General features: G+C 41.1%; 1 protein-coding gene across 7 annotated transcripts in view; it reads left to right on the forward strand.

Moving 5' to 3' along the window:
* The window catches only part of sez6b (seizure related 6 homolog b), an 813,765-nt gene that overhangs the window by 410,902 nt on the left and 375,013 nt on the right, over positions 1 to 27,850 (forward strand). For 6 of the 7 annotated variants that reach the window (XM_069911066.1, XM_069911061.1, XM_069911062.1 and 3 more), the window contains one exon: positions 26,195 to 27,013. In XM_069911066.1, the coding sequence (XP_069767167.1) occupies positions 26,195 to 27,013 (819 nt within the window). Of the gene's footprint in view, positions 1 to 12,138; positions 12,322 to 26,194; positions 27,014 to 27,850 lie in introns of those variants that run through there. The other variant, XM_069911068.1, reaches the window with a different exon arrangement.

Raw genomic sequence — 27,850 nt, forward strand, 5'->3', positions numbered from 1 at the left:
CTATGACATAAGGAACCCTGACAAATTTCTACAGATGTGTGGTGACTGACTGCATCATGATCTGGTATGGGGACACCAATACCCCGGAGCGGAAAGCCCCACAAAAGGTAGCGGACACAGCTCAGGACATCACACCACCATCAAGAACCATGTTCTCACTGCTACCATCAGGAAAAGGTATAGATGCCACAAGACTCGCACAACCAGGTTCAGTAACAACTGCTATCCCTTCACCATCAGACTCCTCAATGACAAACTCAATCAGGGAATCATCTAAGGACTCTTACTTCTGAACTTTATTGATAGTTTTATTCTCTCAGTCAGTTCGTTTACATTTCTTTATTTGTTTACATGTGTATGCTGAGTACAGTTTTTGCATTACCAATAAATAGTAATTCTGATTCACCCGCAGGGAAATCTCAAGGTTATATATGATGTCATGTATGCACTTTGAAAATAAATTTGAACTTTGAGATCTCCTTGCATCCTATCTTCTCCATTGCCATGGTGAAGCTGAGTGCAACTAAGAGTCATGGAGTTGTATAGCACAGAAACAGACCCATCACATCCACACATCACATCTTACCTGCCCCTCTGATCCCCCTTTGTCCGGATTAGCTCTTTATTCTTCGATGCCTTGCCTGCCTTTTTTATGAATCTAAAATATATCAGAAATCCAACCACAGGATGCACTCATTTCCTAAACATATACTACTTGTCTAATATGGTACAATGGGAGCTAATGCTTAATTTCTGTTTCCAGTTTACTTCCCTTCACAGCACCTTTACCTAGTTAAAATGGGGCACTTCTATGTCCTAAAGTCTACTCCTACTTCCTCTTTGGCTCCTGAATCTCTGCCAGGGTTTGGTCGTTGATGTTCCTTGTTTGTTGCTCCTGGTAGTTGAGACGCAAGGTCGTTTTCACATCGTGTCTTATTTTGACTGGCAATCTCTGAAGAGTGATGTGCCACAATGATTGGTGCTGGACCAATCATTTTGTTTTCAGACTTTTTTTAAAATTAGTTTCTCCACTGAGTCCTGAAATTCAGATGCTATCACAATGAATCATTTTAGACTAACCTTACATTCATGGTTGATTAAAAATATAAATTTCATTTAATAAACTTCATTTTCACAACATCACACAGAAGAATTGAACTGAAGTTTCAGGACATTCTAATTAAGTTTTCCACATCTGTCTGAGTTAAATCCCTCCTTGTGGGTCCTTGTAATTTATGATTTGGCTGCAGGTACAAGCTTCTCTTCAGTTTGGTTGCAAATTCAGATTCACCTCGATCTAATTTAAATCAATTCTATTTAAATCTAATTAAATTCCATTTAAGTAAGAGGAGAAAATGTGAATGCAAAATCTGCAAACAGGCATGAAGGTCTAAAGTACCTTTCTACTGCGTAGTTGCCAGGAGGCTTAAATTTGCATAAAGTAAACAATATCAATTCATTTTCTACAAATTCAATTTTAGTGCAAAATGAGAACATCACTAATACTTTGTAGATTTTCCTTGGGTGGTGGTTGGGCAAAGGGGAATGGGTTCATCAGATTTAATTTAATTAATATTTCAGGTGCTAAACATTAGTATAAAAAATGAATAAAGTATCCATGACTGGTGAATTTAGAACTGAAGGCAGAATTTTTTTTTTAATTCCTCAGACGGTTTCATGTGGCAATTTCAGAGCATTTTCAACTCCATTATTCATTCCAGTGCAGACAATATATAAATATATGATTCGTTGATCTTATCAATTATTAGGATGGCACGGTTTGTGCAATGCCTTTACAGCGGCAGCACTCGAGACTGGACCTGGGTTCGAATCCCGCGCTGTCTGTAAGGAGTTTACGTACTCTTCGATTCTGAATGGGTTTTCTCCTTGCGCTCCGGTTTCTTCCCATCCTTCAAAATGAACCATGGGTGTAAATTGGGCGGAATGGACTCGTAAGGCCGAATTGGCCTGTTATAGTGCTGTATGTCTAAATTTTAAACTTAAATCTATCAGTAACTAATGGAGGGCATGTGAGACAAGATCAGTGGGTCACATTTTAATTCCTGTAGGTGAAAGAGACATTATGATTGTTTTAAAAAATGACCATTCACTTGCCTTACTTAATCTTTAGCCGTGAAAACTCACTAATGTCGCTCATCGTTTTTGTATTTAATCTCTAACCAGGTCTAGCAGATGTACAATAATGTGATACGAAACAAAAAAAAAATCGTACTTGCATGAAAGGATCCAATGGACCCAGAAACTGAAAAATAAATATACCCATTGGTGTTACCAGGTCAATAAAGACTTATAAACAGGTGTTGCCAGGTCAACAAAGGCTTATAAACAAGATAGCCAGCACTCCCATTGTGTTGGAGACACACAGGAGGCTGGAGAAGCTGGAATATGGAAAAATAAACTATCTGCTGGAGGAGCTCGGGAGGTCGAGCAGCATCTCTGGGAGAAAAAGAATCCTGAACCCCGGAGAGTTTCAGCTCAAAAAGTTGATGATTTTTCCTTTCCCCCCATTTAACCTGCTGAGTTATTTCTTTATTTATGGTGAAAATGGTTAGATTTGCTGCATGCTGCTCATTTCCAGGATTGTGTACCATATTTACTCGTGTAATAGTCAATCCCCTGAAATAGTCAAACCTCCCCCCCTCACCCAAAAATTGTATGATTTCCCTATGACCCATGTAAACGTTGACCCACCCTATTTCTGGCCCTGGCCACCCACCCCTCCAAGCTCCTGACACCATAACTGTCCACCAATCCAAAGTTCCTGATGCCCTGACCATGGATCCTCAATCTAAATTTATGCAGCTTTTGGGAGGGTGACATCAGATATCTGGGAAATATGATCTTGAAGGTTAGATTACAGGGTGAGGTCTCAAATTGGAAACAGAATTGGCTGAATGTCAGGAGTCAGAGGGTGGTATAGGAGGGTTGTTATTTAAATGGGAGGAATGTGATTAGTGGCATGCTATGAGGATGGGTGCTGGGTTCATTGTTGTTTGTAACTTATATTAACAACCTGCATGACAGTTCAGTTGGAAAAGTTAGCAGGTGACTCCAAAATAGTATAGGAACCAGAGAGAAGAGAAGATGACCCATTGGACGGTGTCCACAGTGGTGGACCAATGAGGGACTCTGGGATCGAAGAACATACAGGTGGCGGGCTGTTGGCGACTCCAGGCAAAGAATCCACGTGGGCTACGGGCTGCCAATGACTACGGTCAAGGGTCTCACCCCGGCTGCAAACTGCTGGCGTCTGGCATGAGACTGGCTAAAGGGGTACCAGGTGTCGGAACTGGGATGCGAGGGTGCTGGAGGCCTCCTGATCATGTCAGAGGTTTGCATCTGGAGCTTAGCTTGCTGATGGTTTAGACTGAAGGCTGTGTGACTGCACGAATGCTGGAGGAAAATCCAAGAACACTGGGAAGCCCCTCTTTTGCCTCTCATTCTCTGATTGTAGGGAACACTGGGCAATTTTTCAAAATAGCAAATTTTTGCCTTATGTTATAGTAAAGGAAATTTCATGTAATATCACATTTTCTGTTTTATTACATGGCAATAAAATAATCTTGAAGGTTATCTGAGATTACAGTAGGATCTAGATGAACTGGGAATGTGGGGGAAAGAATGGGCAATGGAATTAAACTTGAACAATTGTTGCTCTTTGGTCAGTCAGTACTTGAACGGTAAATAGTAGGGAGAGTTCTGTCGAACAGAGAGACATAGGAGCTGCAAGTACATACTTCCAGGATAGAGGCGATGCAGTGGACAGGGTGGTTACATTCATCAGTTAACTGCTTGCCTTCATCAATCAGTAAAGGAACTAAGATGTCATGTTACAACTATACAAGGCTGTGGTGAGACTGCACTTGGAGAATTGTGCACATTTCTGATCACGCAGCTGGAGAAATGATATCATTCATCTGGAAAATGTTCAGAAAAGGTGTATGTGGATGTATATAGGACTTGAGTTAGGAGAATGTACATGGGCAGGAAAGGTTGAGAGAATGGGACCAAATAAAGGCAAATGCTATGGTAGAAAACTTGGTCTGCTTGTGGCTGAAGGGCCTGTTTCCATTCTGTAAAACTCCTCATCTCTGTCTTGAATTGGCAGTCACCGCTCCAATGCTCCATCCCATCTTACCTTTCTATACTGATGTGGCCCACGGTTCCCTGGCTTTTTAATGAAGTTGTTGCCCATGGCTACTCTTACTTCAGTGACCAAAATATGCACGAGAATAATATTCAGCTTTGGGTCAGGTGATTGTGAATTTGCACTCTGTTTTACATTTGGCTGGATTTTCAGTTTGATTACACACTCCACTAGCCAGCCTGAATTATGAAAATTCCCAGTTTTCAGTTGTTTGCAAGCTCCCACTTACATCTGTGAAAATGGGATTTTAAGCTCCACTCGTCCCCCAGATGCTGCCCTATGAGAAAGCCGAGACTTAAAAATCCTATCACATACTGCAATATCAATGTCCACTCTGTGATTCTATTTTAATGAAGAGCTTTAACAAGATTTCCTCCCAAAAGTAGTATCTTGTAAAAGGAAATCAGGAACTTGCTGAAAGTGTGAATTTCCCCACTGTGCCTTCTGCATAGCTGTTGCTACTTCTGGGAGTTTTAGTTGCAGGTGCATAGCTTCCCAACAGCGTGATCTGCTCACGTGGCAAAAGGCCGCTGCAGTATATGCCATGGGTGGTTTGCTTTGTTGATAGAACTGGAAAGGTACTGAACTCAAAATGGTACTCCTGTAGGTGTTGTTATCTTAAGCACATGGAAATAATGGGTTACACTCTGACATTTTTTTGCATTCGCACCCTTCCCCATCGCCTTAAATACTTCCCCGTTCATACTCACTACAACTCACCCTTACTCTTCCATACTGCCCCCCACCACCCCCCCCCCACCCCAGCATGAAAGTCAGACCTAAAACCTGCATGGCCATGAGCACATGAAGTGTACAATTCCTGGCCTTCTATTGCACCCTCTATGGAACCTTACAGGAGTATTATTTTGCAGAACTTTGAGATTTTTTTCCCCCAGTTTGCCACTATCCTCCATTTATTCAGTTGCTGAAGAATATGCCTGCCCTGTGGATTTCTATTACATGATGTAGTTTGTCCATTGGCCTAGGTGAGAACTTGTATTATATGGGACTTCAGGTGTAGCAGTTAGCAATCAGGACTGGGTTGGAATCTCACGTTGGTCTCTAAGTGTTTGTATCTTCTCCCTTTGTCTACGTGGTTTTACTCCCACTCTTTGAAACATACTGGGGGTGTAGGTTAATTGAGTGGCACGGATTTATGGGCCAAAATGGCTGTATGTCCAAATTTAAATTTTAAAAAATTCACAGGTTAGGACTTTATTCCCTGGTGCGTAGAGCAAGGGGAGATTTGGTAGAGGTAGACAAAATTATGAGGGGTATAGACAGACTAAATGCAAGCAGTGTTTTCCTACTGAGGATAGGTGACCTACAAACCAGAGGACATGGGTTAAGGGTGAAAGAGGAAAAGTTTAGAGGGGGCACATAAGGGGAAACTTCTTCACACAGAGAGTGATGGGAGTGTGGAACGAGTTGCCAGCTGAAGTGTGAATTTAGGCTCAATTTTCACATTTAAGAAAAATTTGGACAGGTAAATGGATTGGAAGGGTATGACGGGATATGGACTGGGTGCAGGCCAATGGGACTAGGCAGACTAGAAGGGCCTGTTTTCTGTGATGTAATGTTCTATTTTCGCATTACCAAGCAAGATAGCTAGAGTATTAGTTCAGGGACATGAGAAAAAAAAATTGTAAAGTTTAAAATGCTGAATAATATGGAATTAAAAAAAAAATCTTGTCCTGGTCATAAATCCCATCATGTGATATAATGTTCAAGAATGATATTTTCCACAATTTGGTGGGTATGTGATTCCACACCATCCAAAATGTTAACTCTCAAATTTCCCCTGAAATATTCAGCCAGGCAAATAGTAATGGACAATAGATTCTGGCCCACACAGGTAATTGGATGGGCCTAATATAAAACAGTACTTGTATATACACTGAGAGGCAATGATTTTCTCACTTGGTTGAACATTGCTCTCAATATTCAGCATTCTTGCCTTTATTTCATAGTCTGTATTCACGTAGTAACTATCTCTTCACAGTAGGATTAACACATTTGCATTTTGAATCTACCACTCAAAATTTTACAATAGGATGTAATGCGTTGATTAGTAGCATTAAAACACACTTTAGTCTGAATGTGTACCAACTGCACCTTAGTGTCAAATTATCAAGGTCCCAAGTAACTTGTGAACAGAGGTGGTGGTTTTGATGAGAATCTTGTGTAATTGCAGTGATGGGCCAGTCTTTGGCTGGGGTTCTCCTGCAGGATGACAAGTAACTCTGCCTTATCCTCAAAGATAAAATAAGGAAGACACTGAGACACCTATGTCACGTTGCTTCAGTGTGCCACTCGTTCATATTTGGGCTTTAACGTGTGCTACGCCTTCCTGCCACACAGCTTTCCCCCTTGCCACTGTAATGCTGACAGCTTTGAAGAAATGGCAGGCATATTGAGCTGCAAAATATCAAACCTATCAGGCTCTCTGGAGGATCTGGAGATGTTCCAAATGCTTCCTGACAAATGCAAGTAATAAATAGCCTATTGCTGCACATATAACTCACTTAGGAAAGCCAGCCTCCATAAAAGTCAGGCCATCTGTCAATATCTTACAGGCTGTCTCCGCGCATGTAGCATCAATACTGTTAAAAACAAAATGTTCAGATTCTTATTACTGAATTCCTCCTCCTTTTATTCCTCTTGCTAAGTACAACTTATTGAAATCAGACAGTTTGGATGAGTTCTCTAATTCTCTGTCAACTGTAAATATCAGTGAAAAATGTAGTTGAAGGCACTGTTAATTTTGATGCCTTCACCACTTTGAAGATGTTCATTACACACACACACACACACACACACACACACACACACACTCTCCTACATCCAGGTCTGATGATGTTTGATGCTTTTTTTTCTTGCAGAATCATTCATGTAAAATCACAAGAGATACAGCCTAGTCTGATAGCTGCAGTTTGCCATTGCAAGGGTTTCCAACTGTTAGCTTGTTTGCAAAATGTCAGTTTTGCTTGTGACAAGTGGCATTTTTTTCCTTTCTGTCCAACGTTGACTATAATTGCATTCATGAAGTTTTCACCCTTTCATTCCTGCATGCAATAGGGGCTTCTCAGTCAAAGCTTCCTTGAGTGAGCCAAATTCCAGTCTTCAGTTTGAACCGAGTGACACTATAAATTGTTAAATCGCTTTAAAAAGAATGAAGCTCTGATTTTAAAGAGAGACATCAGCATTGACTTATAAATAATACATTTCCAATTCTATACATTAATTCTTACAGTGGCAAAACATGCCATAAATCTTTTACAGACAACCATTTATTGCAAATAAAGCAGAAAATGTTAAAACAAGAAATCATTCAATCTTTCAGAAGAACAGGTAGTAACTGTGGTGAATGAAATGGAGTGAACATCTTGTTTTTGTGACCTTTCATCAAACCCTTATGTACAGAGGAAAAGACTTCAATCTAGAAGGTTAACTCCTTTTCTCTCACGGCAGATCTGAATTGGGACTGGAGGGCTTGAGTTAATAAAAAGACACTGGATCAGTAGGGCCTTTGTTCCCTGTCACGTGGGAGGCTGTGGGTGACCTTGTACATATGATCATGTGGGGCATACATAAGGAGAATGTTCACAGATCTTTTTCCCCCAGGGTAGGGGCATCTAAAACTAAAAGGCTTTGATCCAAGGTGCGATGGGAAAGATATAAGGAGGATCTGAAAGGCAACATTTTAAGATTGAGAGTAGTAACAAGCTACCTGAGGAAGTAGTTTTAAAGACAATTGGATATGTACAGAGGAAAAGAGGTTTTGTGGTATTAGGGCCAAACTCAGGCAAATGAGACTAGCTCAAGTAGTTATTTTGATCTGCAAGGATGAGTTGTTTTGAATGGCCTGCAGCTTCTTGACTTTGTGCGGTCATATTATATTTCCAACGACTACATTATTTTGATTAATTTCCTTCAATGTGCCTGGTATCAGGACCCATTGACTTTTGACCTCATAAGATCCTTGTTCCATACTTTGATAAAGAGCTAAATCCCAGAGGTCAGGTAGCATTTGAAAAATTGTGGCATGATAAAGATTTCAGATCAGATTTCAGATTTATTGTCAGAATACCTACATGACATCATATACAACGCTAAAATTCTTTTTCGTATGGGCGAGTCAGAATTACCACATTTTTAAAAAAATTAGCTTGATAACAGGCCATTTTGGCCCATTTCGTGCTGCAAATTTATACCCAATTAATCTACACCCCAATTACATTTCAATGGTGAAAGGAAACCCGAGCACCCGAGGAAAATCCACTCAGACTCAGGAAGAATGTACCAACTCCTTACAGACAGCATGGGATTTGAACCCAGGTCTGGTCCTGATCGTTGGCACTATAAAGGCATTGTGCTAACTGCTATGCAACTGTACCGCCCTTATTGATAGTGCAAAAAAAACTGTACTCAATGTATATGTGTAAACAAATAAAGAAATGTAAACAAACTGATTTTTTTCTTTTTTAATTAAGTACAGAAGTAAGAGACCTTGTATGAGTCCCTGATTGGGTTTGTTGTTGAGGAGTCTGATGGTGAAGGGGTAGCCACTGTTCCTGAATCTGGTGATGCGAGTCTTGTGGCACTTACACCTCTTTCCTGATGGTCGCAGTGAGAACAGATCATGTGCTGGGTGATCTGTCTGCCTTACAGGAGGCAATAACAATGACAATAAATTGAATTTTGAATCTTGATGATTGCTGCTGCTATCTGACGGCGGTATTCCCTGGTGGGGAGGGTTGGTCAGTGGGCTTCAACAGTAGAACTCTCCAATAGAGTTTTAAACTTTGCACAAATAAAAATGTTTGTGGTTGGGGGAGGTAAAACATCTGAAACAGTGTAGGAGTTCCTCAGATCATTTTCTGCTGTTTCCTCAACTTTCCTGCAATCTCTGTTTTAAAACCCTCGTATATCTTCTTCTGTTCATGGTTCCTTGATGAAACTGCAATTTAATTGTTCCACTGATGGAATTTTATTTCATAGATGAGGTATCACTGTTGCAAGCAGCACAAGAATTTATTGCCCTTGAGATGGTTTCTGTGAGCTCCCTTCCAGAAGTGCGTCAGCCAATGTGTTGAATGTACTTCCACAGTGCTGCCTGGAAAAGTTTTCAAATATATTGACCCATTGATGATAAAGGAATATTTTCAAAATGGTGTGAGATATTGAAAGGAATTCATCATTGATATTGCTCCCATAACCCTTTTTTATTTCAAAAATATTTTTTATTCTTAAAAAATGCATACAAGGGATGTAAGGGCAGCACAATTAACATTAACAGCACAACACTGTTACAGTGCCAGCGACCCAGGTTTGAAAATTTGTAGTTTCTCCCCATGCCTGCATGGGTTTCCTCCAGGTTTCGTGTTCTGGTTTCTTCCTATTCTCCAGAATTGTGTGGGGTTAATGGTATATTTGGACATCACAGCTCACGGGCTGGAAGGGCCTGTTACCATGTGTTGAGAGTGAGAAAACATGTTTGACGGTTTCCAAGAGCAGCAAGTCTGAACACTGGTTAAACAGTGATGTTGATTCACACGCATAGCGTAATCGCAATAGAAAAAAGACACACTCACGTGGCACATTCAAATCCACCCGTGGAAAGAAATATTTACAATCAAGTGAAAATTACGATACCCATGACTCCTTGTACAGTGCAGACATGGCTTTTATCTAAATTAGGGACATGATTTCTAGACACACAATACTACAGCTCCCCAGCCCTTTGTCTGCACACATCTCACCAAAGACTCTCCAAGTTTGCGCATGATACACAAGCTGAGGTGGAGCTTGGGTTCATCTGAGAAGAGAATGAGGCAGATGGTGCATGCATGATGGCTTTATAGAGCCATGGGCTGGAGAGTTCTGGCCAAGGTGTCGATCAGGTAATTAAAGGGGGAGGGGGTCACTGGTCCTAACTTGTAGGTAGGGCTTGACCTTGATTGGTGACATCTACCCAAGTTTCAGCTGGAGAGGTCACATGACCCTCTGCAATCTACACCACATCTCTAAATTAAAATTAAGAAATAGGGCATGGATTCAGTATGTTCCTTCATTATGTTATTTGGTCTAAATGATAATTGTGGTAGTACATTCTATGTACAAAGCACCAATGTCACTCTTGGCTTTCTTGGAGATTTTAACTTCAAATGTTGGAGAAGCTTTTGTACAGACCATGCCAAGTGGTCAATGGCAGGACTTTGGACTGCCATGGATAAAACATTTCCATTGGCTGTGCAAAGCTTCAGTGCATCCCTCATTATGTACTCCTTGACCTGAAATGTGCCAGGGAGCAGCAATCCTTTACAGATGCCTTATTGTTCTGGAAGACCAACAAGGTTCTGGCAGACTGAAGTGCTTCGCCCAGCAAGCTGATGATCTTCCAGCAGCACTTGATATTTGTTGTGGCATGCATCCTTGGAGACAGCACATAGATCAGAGATTACTCGGGACAGTCAACAACATCCCTTGCACTCTTTTATCAGGCTTTGCAAATGCACAGTCCATAAAGAGGTGGGTGATAATCTCCTTTTCACTGCAGCTATCTTTAGGGCGTTGTGGATCCGAGTGATCTACTGACTGTGTAGGAATGATCTGAAAGGGAGGGATGCTCTTAACTGCCAATCAGGCAAGGTCTTGGTGTTTATTGGCAAGTTCTGGTGATGAGCATTCTGCCTATTGATGTTGACAGACTGCTTGGAAAACCATCACATAAATTACATGCTAATCGTTGCTTGATAGACTTGTGGTCATAGGCATTTTACTGAATGAAGTTTTGCACAAATGACAGGTTGCACAGCAAGGTTCAACCAAATGTAACATTCCATGACAATGAACCCATCAGGTACAGGTAGAACCTTGGCATTGAGTAGCCCCTTTTAAATTGCAGAACCTGGGTAGCCCTCCTGGGATCTAAGTACGATTACTGGGGCAAAGGTGCTGGAAGCAGCTTTTAAATTGCAGAGGGATCGATCCAGTAAATCGCCAACCCAGCGATTTAAGGCAGATCCCGCCCCTGCAATGATGCGTCACACACTCACCAGAAGTGCTGTCAGATGTTTAGATAATCACTGCCCAGTGACACATGCATGTACACAAGCACTGATGTCACCAGAATAAGCAGGTCGGTCATTTTCATTTTCAAATCAGCCATGGATGACACCAAGGTAAGTTTAACTAGGTTCCCTGACCACCTCTGAGGTAGGTCAGGGTCCCAATTGGGTTCCAACGAGGTTGGCCCAGTTGGACTCTTTCTAACTACTGCGTAATTGGGGCGTTAATGTGGCAAATTGCACAGTTAACCCCATTTGACACGGCCGAGTGACACTTGATGCATACATACAATAGTTTGAGGGGGAAAAATCCTGAGCACGTTGCTATGATGCACATGAATGTCATGGTGTGTTGGAGTGTAGGGTATGAATGCTTCAATTGTGGTTGTTATATACCCACTAGATGTATTAGGTTCCAATATTTTAAGTTTGTTGACAAATATTTATGCTTCCATCAAATCTTCCCTTGGGATCTAGAAATATGCAAATAGCCAATATGCTGAGTGTTTCAGCAAGTGTTGAGATAAGAGATTAACAACAGCTGTTAATATGAAACTTTGGTGCATTTAACTTAGTTGAAGCAAAGAATTTAATACCACAGTGGAGAGGTTATTTGACTGCCTCTACATTTGTTGTTTTGTGTTTTATTTAATTAAATAGCAGTGATTAAAGTGTAGTTCAGAAGGACTAAAATGTGGGGATGTTGGAATTGGCTCCAGCAGCAAATAATTCGCAGAAGTGAAAAATCTGAGCGATAAGAAAATGTATGAATTATCACATAAGAGCAGCCATGTACAGCAGTGGAAGATTAATTTAAGTGCCATGCGAGGAGACTGGTAATCATTCACTCCCATAGAATAAGCAGAGCGTTTAAGTGACAGTGGGTTCCAGAGGAGCTCTCAGTCATGCAAAAGACTGTCATAACTCACTTCTGCCTGTGATATTCATGAATAATGGATCCCTTCCATAGTTGAGGAGAGTTGGCTGTCACTGGTGATGGAGAGAGAGGTATCTTCTGGAATTTTCTCCCCAAAGACCATGGACCCATGATGTTGCTTGGTCTCATTAATTTTGCCTTATATCGTAAGTAGATTTTTTTTCTTAGTTCTCAGTGCTGATGAACCTGTTTCTGCTTTTTTCTGCAAAGAGCACGATCAACATTGCTATTTTTGGATTGATGTATCACTCGAGAATTTGGGCTCAGCACTTGAGCCTAGTTTTCCTCTTTTAGTCTTGGGAATTCTTTCTCCGACGTCCATGTACATACCTTCAGATTTTAAAAGTCTCAGAGTTAAAATTAACATCAGCAGTGAAGTAGAATTGAAATTTTAGCCTTTCCATGTCTATGAACCTGGCTCTAATTTTTAGAATCTTACCAGCCAGCTCCAACCTGTGGAAATGGTTTGATTCTGTCAGACCATCAGTTTCTCACAGTCCCTTACATTGATTAAATCACCACTTAAAGTTCCAACACACAGGGAATTTACATTTTTTTAGATTTAGTTTTTAAAAATTTAGACATACAGCACGGTAACTGGCCATTTTGGCCCACGAGTCTGTGCTGCCCAATTTACCCCCATCTAACCTATACCACCCCCTCCCCCACCCCCCCCCCCCCGATATAGTGGGAGGAAACCGGAGCCCCTGGGGAAAACTGATGCAGACATGGGAAGAATATACCAACTCCTTACCCTAGTTTAATTCCCATCTCCCTGTAATTTAACCATTGAAGTCAAAGTATCATTCTGGTAAATCTCTGTTGTACTCTCTCAAGGCCAATGTGTCCCTCAGCAAAGATATATTACAGTAAGGCAGTGTACATTGATGTGTTATTCTGATACGTGTGAAATTATACCTTTCCCGTTGTTCAAACTCCTCATTCCATTCAGTGCATTACAGCATAGATTCAAATAAGAAAGTGCTTACTTAATGTAGAAGAGTGGATTCGAGGGTAGGAGGTAGAAAGAGAGGATGGAGAAACCCATTTCCTGGAACATCGGAGGTTGAGGCAAGACCTCAGAAGTTCATCAATTTACGAGAGTTGTTGATACTGTAGACAGAATTGATATTAATTTTTAATTTAAAAAAAAATTAAACATGCAGCACGGCAGCAGGACCAATTATACCAATCAACTACAACCCCTGGTACATTTTTGAATGGTAGGAGGAAACCAGAGCCCCTGGGGAAAACCCACACAGACACAGGAAGAACATACAAACCCCTTACAGACAACACAGGATTTGAACCCTGGTCCTCTTACAGCTAACTGTGGTGCCCAGACAGTTTCCCCAGAGTAAAAGTGGCACACGCAAGTGGACATGCATTGAATGTGAGGGGATAAGGTTTAAAGGAGATACGCAGGGCAAGTTTTTTTACACACAGTGAATGGAAGATAGCTGAACAGGCTGCCAAGGGAAGTGGTGGAAGAAGATATGATAATAACATTCAAAAGAAAGACAAGGAATAAAGGGATAGGATCATATGTAAGCAGCAGAGATTTAGCTTACTTTTGCATTCTGTTCAGTGCTAAAGGGCCTGCTCCTGTACTGTCCTGTATTCAATAACATCAACCAGATCAAAAGTAACTTTATTGTCTGCCTGAGAGAGCATTTAATACTTAAATTTAACAAATCTTTTAAAGCCAGTAATTCTGGCAGTGTAGTGTTCCTTCAAAGCTACACTCTCAATCTTCATTTCGAAGTAACATCTTGGTATCGAGCTTATAAATATTGAGCCCCAATATAACCAGTTGAGCTGTATATGTACACTCTCCAAGTGCAGCCTAACCAAGATTGATAGGTTCAGTGTATTCATCCAGCACTGATTCATTCACATTCTTCCCCCATCAAATTTGTAACATAATTTTACAATTTTAGAAATTGTTTTTGATTTCAGACTCCACTTACGCAACTTGTGAACAGTAATGATCCTTGTAGAACACTGCCAACTGTGCTGCTTTATTATTGTCTTTTCTGAAATTTTTCAAACCACAATGTAATGCAAGATCTTCTATTTTAAGATCCATGCTGATGATTCATTACTTCTTGTTTCTTGATCTATTTGTTTCTTTGGGAGGATTTTTTCCTGCCACCAACATGATGTCAGCCAGTCTATATTTCTCTCCCTCTTCTCTCCCTCTATCGTAGAGTCACACAGTGTAGAATCAGGCATTGAGTGTCAATGCTACAATAATCCCACCGGTTTATTCTTCTCACTTTTCCATCAACTCCTGCCTTTCACCGTGTCCGTCTCTGACTGCACCAAGATCATCAGGGAAGAAGTCCAAGGTCTAATGCAGAAAATGAATTTTCAACGCCATGTTGCACTTCGTGGTATTGCATGCTTGAAATATGGCAGGAAATAACAAAAAAAGGTAAATGATAGGAAAGGTCTCAGGTGTTTTCGTGATGAGTGGCTCAAAAATCCATAAAATACACCCAAAAGTGTATTCATTGTCCACTGTAAGCAGAAAATGTCAGCTGCTCAAAAAGCATCAAGGGGGAGAGGCCTATGGGGCCAATGCCTCAGATCAAGGGCTCTTCATCAGCACAGGAAAAGAGAGAAAGCAAGCACATTTTGAGTGAGAGATGTGGGGGAGGTGTGGAGAGACAAAGGGAATGCCCATGACAGGGGGGGTTGACCAGAGTTGTCAACAGAATGGCTTTTATTTTTAAAAAATCCATTTTAAATATTTTAAAAAAGAACAAAAATTGAAACTGAGTGGTACAGCCACACCTTTGGCTCTAGTTCCAGGTCAATTTCCAAAGGCTACAAGGAGGGGACAGCATTAGGTTTTTGCCCTTGACATTGGGAGAGGGGATAGAGGAGAAAAGAACTGATATTTTCATAGAAATGTCCTGAGAATGTTGAATTTTTAAAAAGTGAAAGAGAAACTTGTTCTTTGCATCTTGAAATATAATTAGGAACACGTTTGAACTATTATTCTAAGTTGTGCTCGAGATGCATGTGAATGTGATGGGGACTGGAGCATTTAAAATGTAAGATGCTGGATAGGCAGGGACTTTTCTCTCTGTACATAGGAGGCTGAGGCCAGCCTGGTGGAGGGTTACAGAATCATGAAGGAAATAGATATGATGGATAGTCACTGTATTTTACTCAGGGTAGCTGTATTGAGAACTGGAGGGCATGGGTTTAAAGGTGAGAGAGGAAAGATATGTAAGTGACTTGAGGGGAACAAGCTGCCAGAGGAAGTTGTAGAAGAGGGCATAAGTGTAAAATTTAAAAGACATTTGATCATGTGCTTGGAAAGCAAGGGTTTAGAGCAAGGGTGGCCAACCTTTTAATTTTTAATTTGGACATACAGCACAGTAACAGACTTTTCAGCCACGAGTCTGTGCTGCCTACTTAACCTTCACCCCCAGTTCATACTCATGGGCCGAAATGGCCTGTTACTACTGCAGCATGCACTTGGTGTCTATCAATCCAAAAATCATTAAACTTGAACCATAAGGATGAAAGGACAACTCATTCATTATTGGTTTACTGGGAAGGAAGGAATGAACATATCATGGGAAAGTGAAGTTGTCGGGTAAGAGTGGTTGAGATTGTGGGAGTGTAGCGCAAAAGACTCAAGCAATGAGTTTAAAAGGGTGCCAAAAAACAAGTGAGATTGTGTACCTCAGCTATGATTTTCAAGACTCTTCCGTCAAACTTAAAAAGCATTCTCGAATTCAGGGTAGGCAATGCTCCATTGGAGAATTATTTCCTCTTCTCTGTTTCCTTGTGAAATTAGAATTGTTTTGTTTCTTGAAATTTGCTATAAGGATAAAGAATTATACAGTGAATGTTTAAAGAGGGGTCAGGAAGAATGCTTTAGGCATGACCATTTCAACAATGTTAAAGCCAAGTCTTCAGGAAAATCAATTATTTAGGTGTAGAAATCTATAAACAGGAAAACAATGCTATTTTGTATTTGGTGCCAGTTTAAAATGAATTGAAACATAAGCCAGGGGCAAAGAATTAAACTGGTTACACAGATGACAAAAAAACACATTATCAAATATAGTTTGGACTTGTTTGGAATTGCCATGGTTTTCAAGAACAAATGAAATCTCAGGAGAGCAAGATGGTGAGATAGATAGAAATGTGGACACTTTTATTTTACAGAGTTCCAGGTGTATTAAGTGATAATGCATTCTACCTGGCACCTGGCAGGCGTACATGAAAAAAAATGTCAATTTGTAAATGTATAAGATTAATGAAGTGGTCATGAGAAAAAAAAATGAAGGTCATAAATTTTTATTCAGTTATATGTCGAACACTAATATATCTGAAAAAAATGAGGAAATGAAGATTGAAAAAAAGAGTTGGTAACTTACTGTGGCAAAACTAGTCAAACAGAGGGTTGTGATAAAATTAGAAAAAGGTTCATATTCCACTCAGAAACCACATAAATTGTCCTGTTGTAAACTGGTTTACTGAATTGGATGTCTATAGTGGAGGAGATCCCTTCAAGAACTCAATGAGAAACAGTAAATGTCCGTATATACAGAAAATTCTGGAAATACCATTCCTTTCTCTCAATTTCTCCATCTCTACGCAATTGTTACTGAAATATTTGCTTGAGAAAAATTGAAATTGGGTCATTTCCTTTGGAGCTATAGAGGGTGTGCAGCGCAGATTTACAAGGTTAGTTCCAGGGATGGCAGGGTTGTCATATGCAGCAAGGCTAGAAAAACTGGACTTGTATCCATTGGAGTTTAGAAGGATGAGGGGGGACATGATTGAGGTATATAAAATCATCAGGGGGATAGACAAGGTGAAGTCTGATTACTTGTTCCCAATGATGGGGGAGACGAGGACTAGAGGGCATAGTTTAAGAATACAGGGTAGGCCCTTTAGGACGGAGATGAGAAAGCATTTTTTTACCCAGAGAAGTGTGAATCTGTGGAATGCTCTGCCACAGAGGGTGGTAGAGGCGGATTCGCTGACTATGTTCAAAAGAGAGTTAGATAAGACTCTTGTGGGTAACGGAGTTAAGGGTTATGGGGATAAGGCTGGAAAGGGGTACTGATGGTAATGATCAGCCATGATCTAAAATGGCGGTGCTGGCCCGACAGGCCAAATGGCCTACTCCAGCTCCTATTGTCTATTGTCTATTGTCTATTGTCATTCACATAATGAGTCAATTAGGTAGATTAAAACAGTGGTTTTCAAACTTTTTCTTTCCACTCACATACCACCTGAAGTAATGACAGGGCACCTATGGCATAGTGATTACTTCAGGAGGTATGTGAGGAAAGAAAAGTTTGAAAACCACTGCGCCAGGTGGTCTGGGTTTCTTTAAGTTAAAAATTAATTTAAATTTAGACATACAGCACAGTAACAGGCCATTTCTGCCCACAAGTCCTTGCTGCCCAATTTGTACCCCATTAACCTACACCCCTGGTACATTTTGAACAGTGGGAGGAAACCCATGCACACACAGGGAGAATGTATAAACTCCTTACAGACAGCATGGGACACAAACTCCTGTCCGCTCCCGATCGCGGGCACTGTAAATGCATTGTGCTAACCATTATGCCAACTGTGCCGCCCAACTCTCATCCATTTCTGCCATCATTCCAAAGATGTGCAGACGTAGGATAATTGGCCTCTGCAAATTTTCCATGGTGTATAGGCAAGTAATAGAATCTGGTGAGAATATGGGCAGAACAAAACATGGGAAAAGATTATTGATTGGCACAGATGGTGAGTGAAGGGCATAATTCTGTGCTGTATATCTCTCTGCAGTGGAGTGACCACAGGTTAAAATTGACAGCAAGTCTGTACAATGATAAGGCATAGGAGTAGAAATAGGTTATTCAGCCCATCGAGTCTGCTGTTCCATTTAATCATGAGCTGATCTTTTCCCACTCAGTTCCACAGTCTGGGCTTCTCCCCATAACCTTTGATGCCCTGACTAATCAAGAACCTGTCAATCTTTGTCTTAAATATACCTAATGACATGGCCTCCACAACAGCCTGTGGCAACAAATTCCACAGATATCCCCTCCAGCTGAAGAAATTCCCACGCTTCTCTGTTCTAAACGGATGCCCCTCAGTCCTGAAGTTGAACCCTCTTGTCCTAGACTCTCCCATCATGGGAAACAACTTTTCTACATCAATGCTGTCCATACTTTTCAACTTTCAAAATGTTTCAATGAGATCCCACCACCCCCACCCCGCCCCGCCCATCATTCTCCTGAATTCCAATGAACACTGGCCAAGAACTGTCAAATGGTCCTCATATGATAACATTTTCATTTCTGAAATCATCCTAGTGAACCACTTTTGAACCCACTCCAACATCAGCACATCTTTTCTTAAATGAGGAGCCCAAATCTTCTCACAATACTCAGTGAGTTATCACCAGTACCTTATAAAGCCGCAAATCACAACCCTGCTGCTCTTTTCCTCTTGAAGTGAATGCCAGCATTGCATTAGCCTTCTTCACCACTGTCTCAAATTGCAGGGTATCCTGCAAGAGGTCTCCCAGGTCCTTTTGCATCTGGGTATTTTCAATTTTCTCCCCATTTTTTTTAAAAAGTATGTCCATTTATTTTTTTCTACCAAAGGACACTTTCTGACATATTTCATTTGCCCCTTCTTTGCACATTCTCCTAATCTGCCTGTCCTTCAGTAGCCTCCCTGTTTCCTCTACACTACCCGCTCCTCCACCTATCTATCATCTGTCATAAGTCGGCCATAAGAATTGTACATTGGGAAGTGGATGCAGAACTAGATGGCGTCAGACCTACTGTGCCAATAACACATGGTATCACAGCATGAAACTTGGGTGTTTACCTACAGTTAAGATGAGCAACTAGTCTGTATTGCATTGCCCAGTGATTGTTCCCATCTAAGAAAATGACAGCATTTGGCAGGAATGACATTGGCAATTACCATTTTCATGTTGTGAGCTTTCATTCAGTTTATTTCACTGTTTAACTGTACTTTTCTGTATGTTAGATGAATATTGTCCTGAAGTGAATAATAAATGAGGAACATTCCAGCTGTAGCATACATTGGTATGACACTATTCACACTACTATGTCACTTCTTACAGTAAACGTATACAATTTCAATCTATGCCTCAAATAATTTTTTACTGGATAGATTTTAAATGGTCCATATGTATTTATTGTTATTTCTTGCAATGAAAATTATTGTACTCATTTGTCTTGCATCTCATGTCAGGAAAAACAGAGTGCTGGCAAATCTCATCAGGTCTGTGGATAGAAACATTTAATTCTTCGTGTGAGGCCGTCTGTGCTGCCTGACCTGCCGAGAATTTCCAGCATTTTCTATTCAAATGTCAGATTTCAAGCATCTGCAGTTTGAAGTTAGTGGTCCTATTTACATTATTAGTTGATTTTCATTTGGTTTAGATGGGGAAGGAAGCTGAACTTAGACATTACACTGTGGAATACAAGAGATTTATAAAATTTAGACATAAAGCAGTTACAGGCCCTTCCATTCCACGAGCTCACACCACCCAATTAACCTAAACCCTCTGTATTTCTTGGAAGGTGGGAAGAAACAGGAGCACCCAGAGGAAACCCACGCAGAAATGGGGGAAACGTACAAACTCCTTAGAGACTGAACTGGACTCGTACTGGGTTCGCTGCCACTGTAATAACGTTGCGCTAACCGCTACACTAACTGTGGCACCCAGATGTTGAAACTGGCAATTAAGTAAAACATTTGAAAGTACGACATTGAGAGTACAACACTAAGGAGTTTGAGGAGATTTCTTATGTCACCAAAGACTCTTTCAAATTTCTACTGGTGTATCATGGATAGCAGGGGTGGCCAAACAGTGGCTCATGAGCCACATCCAGCTCTTTGACATATAACGTGCGGATTGCAACAGTAACATATATGCTGTTGTATAGGATGATCAGCTAAACTTCAAATTTTCACCTTAAATTTTGGGTCATCCTATACAAAGAGTCTAAAATTCCTACCTTGACAATGAAGTTGCATCTCCGCTGCATCTTCTTGCTGGCTCCAAGGTAATCTTGCACATGCCCCGTTAGATAATTGCGAAGTCTCAGCGCTCTTCCACAGGATCAATCTGCCCCATCTCAGTGCTGTCGGCTCTGTACAGGCTTCAAATGGCCTGTCACTGGAGCCGACAGTGGTTTATTTTACAATGTTCAAATAAAATTTATACCTTTAAATAATAATTTTTATTAAAATATTGTGATTTGCTTTTAACAGCATCTACTGGTCAGCAGTAAGTGCCATATTTTTTGGCGGGGAGTGCCTTTTTGAAAGGGTATCACTCATAACCAACATTTTAGGTGGAAATTCTAGGGTTGTCCTGTACATCGTTGTCCTATACAATAGCATATACAGTAAGGTGGCTGAGACAGAAATCGTACCAGCCGCTGCTCACAATGGTAGTTTTAGTCAGCATGGTTGCGATCACGTGATTGCAGCTCTCAAATTTCCGAGGTTTATTGTTTGTGGCTCTTACGTTAAGCAAGTTTGGCCATCCCTGATGGAGAGCACTCTGACTAGTTGTATCACTGTCTGGTATGGAGGGGCCAATGCTCAGGACAAGGAAGAAAAAACTGCAGAGAGTTGTGAACTCAGCCAGCACCATCATGGGCATCAGTCTTCACTCCATGCTATGCTCAGTGTGGGGGGAAAAGAAATCCTCAGTTATTGAATGCATTGAAGTGTCCCAGATTCTGTGCTATAATTATTGCATTATGGAAGGTTTGAAATAAGTTTTGGTCATGGGATCCCTGAATATTGAGGATTTGTATAGCAAAAGAGATTGAACAATCTACGTGTGAGCTAAGGTTGTCTGATTGAAATCTTTATAATGGGTGAAAGGCTTTGAGAATGTATTTCCACTGGAGTGTTGAAGCCCGACAGAACAGCTGGCCAAAAAATGGAGTACATGAATCAATTCCCATGAGGAATTCACTTGTAAAATCATTGTGAAGAAAGTGAAATTTGTTATCAAAAGGAAAAATTTAAGCAAATAATTTTGATGGACTAAAAGGGAAGCTAAGTTAGGGCAGGGGGAAGAAATGAACAGAAGGTTGTGCTGAAGAAATCGGATGAGGTTTGTGTCGAGTATAACCATCAATGTGGACCGATTTAATGTCATGCTTTCCTCTGTATTCGTTTGTCGTATTTTATAAATTCAGTAACTCCTTCAGCAAACCTACATGAAAGGTATCTGAAATTCAAACCTCTGCCCCAAGTTAAGTGCACTGTTCTCAGAGTATCATTTCATTCAGATTTCACTGTGATTTAGTTATTTCAAGAAAGGTCCTGTGCTCTGGAATTTGATTGCTTTTTCAGGGATGTCCTGAGTGCATTTAGTGGACAGTACTTAGAAGTCATGAAGTTATGGGAGGAGGGAGTCAAGCCCCTTTTAGGTCCACTCTGTGTTTCCTCGCACAGCTGCGTGTTACTTCAGGATGAAGCACTGAATAGAAGAGAGGGAGACAGTAGTTTGCCTCATCAGTAATAACAATGAGTCGCATTATAGAGAAGAGGAGGAAAATCTTGTGAGAATAACAACCTGAGTCTCGATGTGGACAAGCCAACGGAGATGACCATAGACTTCGGGAGGACCAGGGCCAACCACCCTCCACTAAACATTAAAAGCTCAGTAGTGAAGAGAGTAGAGAGCACCAAGTTCCTCGAAGTCCACTTAAGAAGTGACCTATCCTGGACGCATAGCATTTCACTTTCCAGGAAGGCACGACAGCTGCTGCACTCCTGAGAAGACTGAGGTGGGCAAGGCAACTGGCCACCGTCCTGTCAATTTTCTACAGGACCACTATTGAGAGCATCTTGGTTAGCTGTATCACAGTGAGGTACAGTTGCTGTAAAGCATCAGTTCGGAGGTCAAATCACAGGACAATATGGCAGAGAGGATCACTGGGGTCTCCCTCCCCTCTATCAACAGGATTTACCAGGATCTTTGACTAAAGAAGGCTCGCAAAATCAGTGAGGACCCCTACCACCTTGCACACAGCATCTTTCAGCTACTCCTGTTAGGGAAGAGATACAGGAGTATCAGAGCCAGTCACTGAGAAATAGCTTCTTCTCACGAGTAATGAGACTGCAGAACTGCTCATACAAGTCTTCCATTACTCAACTATTTATTTAACAATAATATTTATTTATTATTTGTATATGTACTGTGCATTTGTATCATTTGTCTATGTGTTATTATGAGCTTGTGTTTCATTTAGTATGATTATCACTTTAAAGGTTAATATAGGCTGCAACCATACACAGTTGTGAAGAGAATGGATGGCACCATCAAGTATAAACTATAAACAAAGTTGCTGCTCTGAAGGAAGAGAAATATCAATGGTTGTTTATCCAGGAAAACAGCTGGGACACTTACAGAGAGTCATGTGAGTGGGACACTTAAAGAAACAGGATTTTGATTATTTCACTACCGGCCATCTAATGAACACGGAGATGGAGTAACTCTGTGTGAAATGGACAATTCGGCTGATTCTCATTGTAAGGGGAATTATTGAACCACCATGACTAATAAAAAGGTCACCTTGCTTGGGTTTTGAAAGCAGAAGAATTGCTGCATCAAATCACGACCAAGGTGATGGATATTTCCACTGACCCATGGCCTGTGTTTTGGAAACATCTTGGAAGTCACACGTTTCATTTCCCCTATGCAGTGAAAAGGGGAGTTGTGACAATTATTTGTCCAAAAGGGTATTTCTCAGTAAGAAACTCGACAAGGATTTGCGAGTTTTCAGCATTCTAGCCATTCAATCTCTCTCACCTCCTTTATAATTACTTTTGGACATCAGTGCAAAAGTCTGTATTTCAACACAGGATTTGTAAGACTGAACTTTGCAATTACTTTCCAGAATTGTTTTATTATTCAGGACAGAGAATACTGTGATTGCAAACTCTGTGTGTGTGTGTGTGTGTGTGTGTGTGTGTGTGTGTGTGTAGAAGTCAAATAAATTATCATCTGCAGAAATCTCTTTTCTCTCAGCCTCTCCTCCATGTTTGAGGTGAATGATATCACCATCAATAGCTGGAAATCAGGAATATCCATGAATCAAGTTCATCTAAGAATTCAGAGTTAATGAAAATGGAGTATTCCTCTGAAGCTTAAAGAAGTCTGAACTGGTTTTTTTTGTAGATATTTTGGCATTACACTGTCTAAAAATAGCCAGATTAGTTTTTTTAAAAATATCCTTGAAGACTATAAAAAAAAAAGAGAAATTAAGTAATACCTTTAATATTATTGAAAACAACTGAGGAACTGTTAAATTCTGTAAAATGTCACTGGATGTTCAAGGCTACAACTTGATCAAGTTTAATCATTTAGGTCAAGGGCCCCAAACTTTTTAGACCATCGACCCTTTCATGGAATCCTTGATTTCTCATCAACCCCCAGGCATGGAATTCCCTCGGCGGGGGCAGGGGTGGGGGGTGCTGGATGGGTTGAGGGGTGGGGAGGTGGAGCTACCAAAAGTACAAAGAACACATACCTCTTTCTTCTCTGCTCCACTGACTTGCCATCACTCTCAACTTGTTAAGAGGCCAAAGCCAAATACTATGTGGCAGTCACCAAGGCCAGGTCTTGCATGAGGTTGGCCACCCCTGCCATAGGCACTATTTTTCATAGATAGACCCCTGCTTTTCCCCCATAAAAGTAAGTTTAATCGACTCCCCCCCCCCCCCCCCCCACTGGTCTATATTGACCCCCTTTCGAACCCAAGGCATTTATCCACCCATTGGATAATCCTGATATTTGGAGACCCCTGCCTTAGGCTGATTAACTGAATTTCATTTTGCCATTATTTCTACCAAAACAACCCATGTGTTTTAATGTATATTTAATTCTGCGATAATACTGGCAAAGCAAAATCTCTTTGCCCCAAATCCATTAATTCAAAATCCTGATGCTTAAAGGTATGATCCTTGATCTATGCACTCAGCAATTAACATTGTGCCATATTAAATACAATGTGATTGCTTAAGACATTATCTTCATGTCCACTGGGAACTCTGCTAACTTAAGGTCTATAACAGCGATGAAAAAGGAAAATTTTTTTTATCCCATTTTGAAATCTGAGAACCCTAATTAACTGTAATGAGTCCTGAATTTTGAAAAGTACTTTCATTGTTTCACTTTACGCCTACAACAATATGAAAAAGGAAGAATTGGAGTCCTATTCACTGGTTACAAATAATATAACTGTCTTCATAAAAATGTTCAGAGCAATTTGCCCAGTGATATTGAAATCTCTCTAAAGTATAAAGTTCAGAGTATTTATTTTCTTTAATTATGGGGTAATGGACCTGTAGACAAATTTTCAAAAATGATTAAGTAACAGTTGACTTAAAAATTAAAATCTTCAACATTCTCTGCCCTATGTTCTCTTCTCCTCTTGCGTCTCTTTCTGCATTTTTAAATTTGTTGGTTGCAGACTTTTTCTAGTTTCACTGGAGTTAAATGTTAATGTGACTCAGGACCTCACCACTCATCAGGAAATCTGCTTCCTAGCAGTAGTCTTGTGCCAGGGGTCAGGAAAGAGCATTCTCTAAGGACAGGTGACCAGCAAGGTTGGAGCACCCCTCTCCAGATGCTCTCTGATGTGCTATGCATCATTTTATTTTTTTTCTTTGGCTTGGCTTCGCGGACGAAGATTTATGGAGGGGGTAAAAAAGTCCACGTCAGCTGCAGGCTCGTTTGTGGCTGACCAGTCCGATGCGGGACAGGCAGACACGATTGCAGCGGTTGCAAGGGAAAATTGGTTGGTTGGGGTTGGGTGTTGGGTTTTTCCTCCTTTGCCTTTTGTCAGTGAGGTGGGCTCTGCGGTCTTCTTCAAAGGAGGCTGCTGCCCGCCAAACTGTGAGGCGCCAAGATGCACGGTTTGAGGCGTTATCAGCCCACTGGCGGTGGTCAATGTGGCAGGCACCAAGAGATTTCTTTAGGCAGTCCTTGTACCTTTTCTTTGGTGCACCTCTGTCACGGTGGCCAGTGGAGAGCTCGCCATATAATACGATCTTGGGAAGGCGATGGTCCTCCATTCTGGAGACGTGACCCATCCAGCGCAGCTGGATCTTCAGCAGCGTGGACTCGATGCTGTCGACCTCTGCCATCTCGAGTACCTCGACGTTAGGGGTGTGAGCGCTCCAATGGATGTTGAGGATGGAGCGGAGACAACGCTGGTGGAAGCATTCTAGGAGCCGTAGGTGGTGCCGGTAGAGGACCCATGATTCGGAGCAGAACAGGAGTGTGGGTATGACAACGGCTCTGTATACGCTTATCTTTGTGAGGTTTTTCAGTTGGTTGTTTTTCCAGACTCTTTTGTGTAGTCTTCCAAAGGCGCTATTTGCCTTGGCGAGTCTGTTGTCTATCTCATTGTCGATCCTTGCATCTGATGAAATGGTGCAGCCGAGATAGGTAAACTGGTTGACCGTTTTGAGTTTTGTGTGCCCGATGGAGATGTGGGGGGGCTGGTAGTCATGGTGGGGAGCTGGCTGATGGAGGACAGTTAAAAAACCCTGGTATCCAGCACCTATGGGATTGGTTGATGCTGGATAAGTGAATTTTCCGATTGCTTGAGATTGCATCTTGCATGATTGGGGAACTAATGGCGAGCCGTGCCAATTTGAAAAGTTCTGTATTTATTTTCTGGCCGGTTGCTTGAGGCTGTTGGTTGCTTGAATTCAGGATAACGGGTTTTACTGAATTACTGTCAAAAACAAAATTGGATCATTTATTGTTTCAAGGTATTTGTTATTTCTCAGTAGAGGAAGAAGGAATGCTCTTTGAGATATGGTAGGATTGTGAGGAAAAACTGGGTTTAAATTTATAATCAGGCCATTAACATTCATAGCCAGCAAATTATGTATGTCCTGTCCTGAACTTGCATTCACTTCCTTCATCCTAATGTGACTGATCTTCTTCTTGTTTTGTTTTTAAAGACTTGAATGTCATAAGTGGGAAAGGAACAAGTGATGCCAAGGTGGGAATTGGACGTAGCACCGTGGTGACCACAACTGAACCGGAAGATGAATTCCACTTCCTTAGTACAACACTCAATATCAACATCAACAACCATCACCCATTGCTGGAAGAAGTCATTCGTGAATCATTGCAGAAGAAGAATTTTCTTGGACAGGAACAATTTTTTAACACAGGAATGAGACTTGGGACAACCTTACCTGCTTCTCGATCCCAGAATCCTCAGCATCCTTTGGTTAATCAGTTGGCCACTGATGATACTCCTGGTTTCTCTGATATTACCACGACAACCAGTATGGCCACTACCACACCAATGACCACGGTAGGCAATGCAGCAGCTTGGATATCAGAGCCTGCTCCCTTGGCTGACAGGGCTGTTGAAGTCCTTGCGGGGAAGACTCCAGCAATGATGCAAACTGCTGCCCCCACAGACTCTCTAACAACAGCTGTTATAAAGACAGCGGAGACTGCATCCGAGAAAGGCAATACTGCACTCATTCGAGCTGAGCCCGCCAGCCCCTCTGTTGTAACAGCAGCCAAATCTAACTCCTTTGCACACATCGGTGACCAAGGGGTAGCTACTGTCATAACTAACGACACTCCAACAGCTGTAGCCATAACAACCCCAGGAATGCACCAAGTGCAACGGCCCACCACAGAGCAAACTGAGAGTCCTGCACCAGACCTGACTGTCACATCACCGGCCAATGAGGCTGATGAAGAAACCACGACGACAACCATCATTACGACAACCGTCATTACCACTGTGCAGGCGCCAGGTACGAGACTATTTCTTTAGGGAGGGCTGGGTTGACATAACACAGTTATGATATTCCAACCTTATACCTGCCCCTTGCAGAAGCCAAGAACAGCTAGTGGACCTGCCAGCAGAAACCAGGGCCATGCTAGACATACTGGTTCTTATTTTCTGTGAAATTGCCTTCAAAATTATTGTGGCTAAAACACAGGCCCAGTGTAGTCCATTTTGCAGGTCTTATTCTGCCTGTAACTGGTGTGATTGGTAGAGTTGCACTAGCTGCAGCTATCCCAGTCTATCCCCCCTTACGAATCAAGTGGATGTCATCTGGGGTCAGTGTTTATCTGAAAGAAACTAAAAGTTACCATCTGTGAAGAAGCAATTCAAATTGCCCGATGAAGAAAGACGATGGTCTATCTCATTGGTTTTCTAATACATGATACAATGATCTGGAGTTTCTGACCAATTAATCCCTGCTACTGAACCAAAGATAACTTAATGAAGATAAAAATCCAATATAAAACCATTCTTCTGCAATTTCAAACTTTTTCTATATGTAGATATTCCTCCAATTGAAAGAAAAGGAAGAAAAAATTGGATAATTGGTTGCAGGCAGTATACCTGATGCAGGATATTATTTTTACATATTGTAAAATTATGTCAATACATTTGCATTTTTTTTAGATCTGCAAAGTTTGGCTTGATGTCTCAATTCAAATATGCAGTGGGACAAAAGTTTCTTCATAGTGAAAGCCCAATATAAAATTGGAAAAATCATTGATTTGGCAGATAATGTGAGGGTAAACCTGAAGGGTTTCTACAAGTATATTAAAAGGATAGTAAGGAATAAAATTGGTCC

This window comes from Narcine bancroftii, chromosome 14 (genome assembly GCF_036971445.1).
Source record: "Narcine bancroftii isolate sNarBan1 chromosome 14, sNarBan1.hap1, whole genome shotgun sequence".
Taxonomy (NCBI): Eukaryota; Metazoa; Chordata; class Chondrichthyes; order Torpediniformes; family Narcinidae; genus Narcine; species Narcine bancroftii.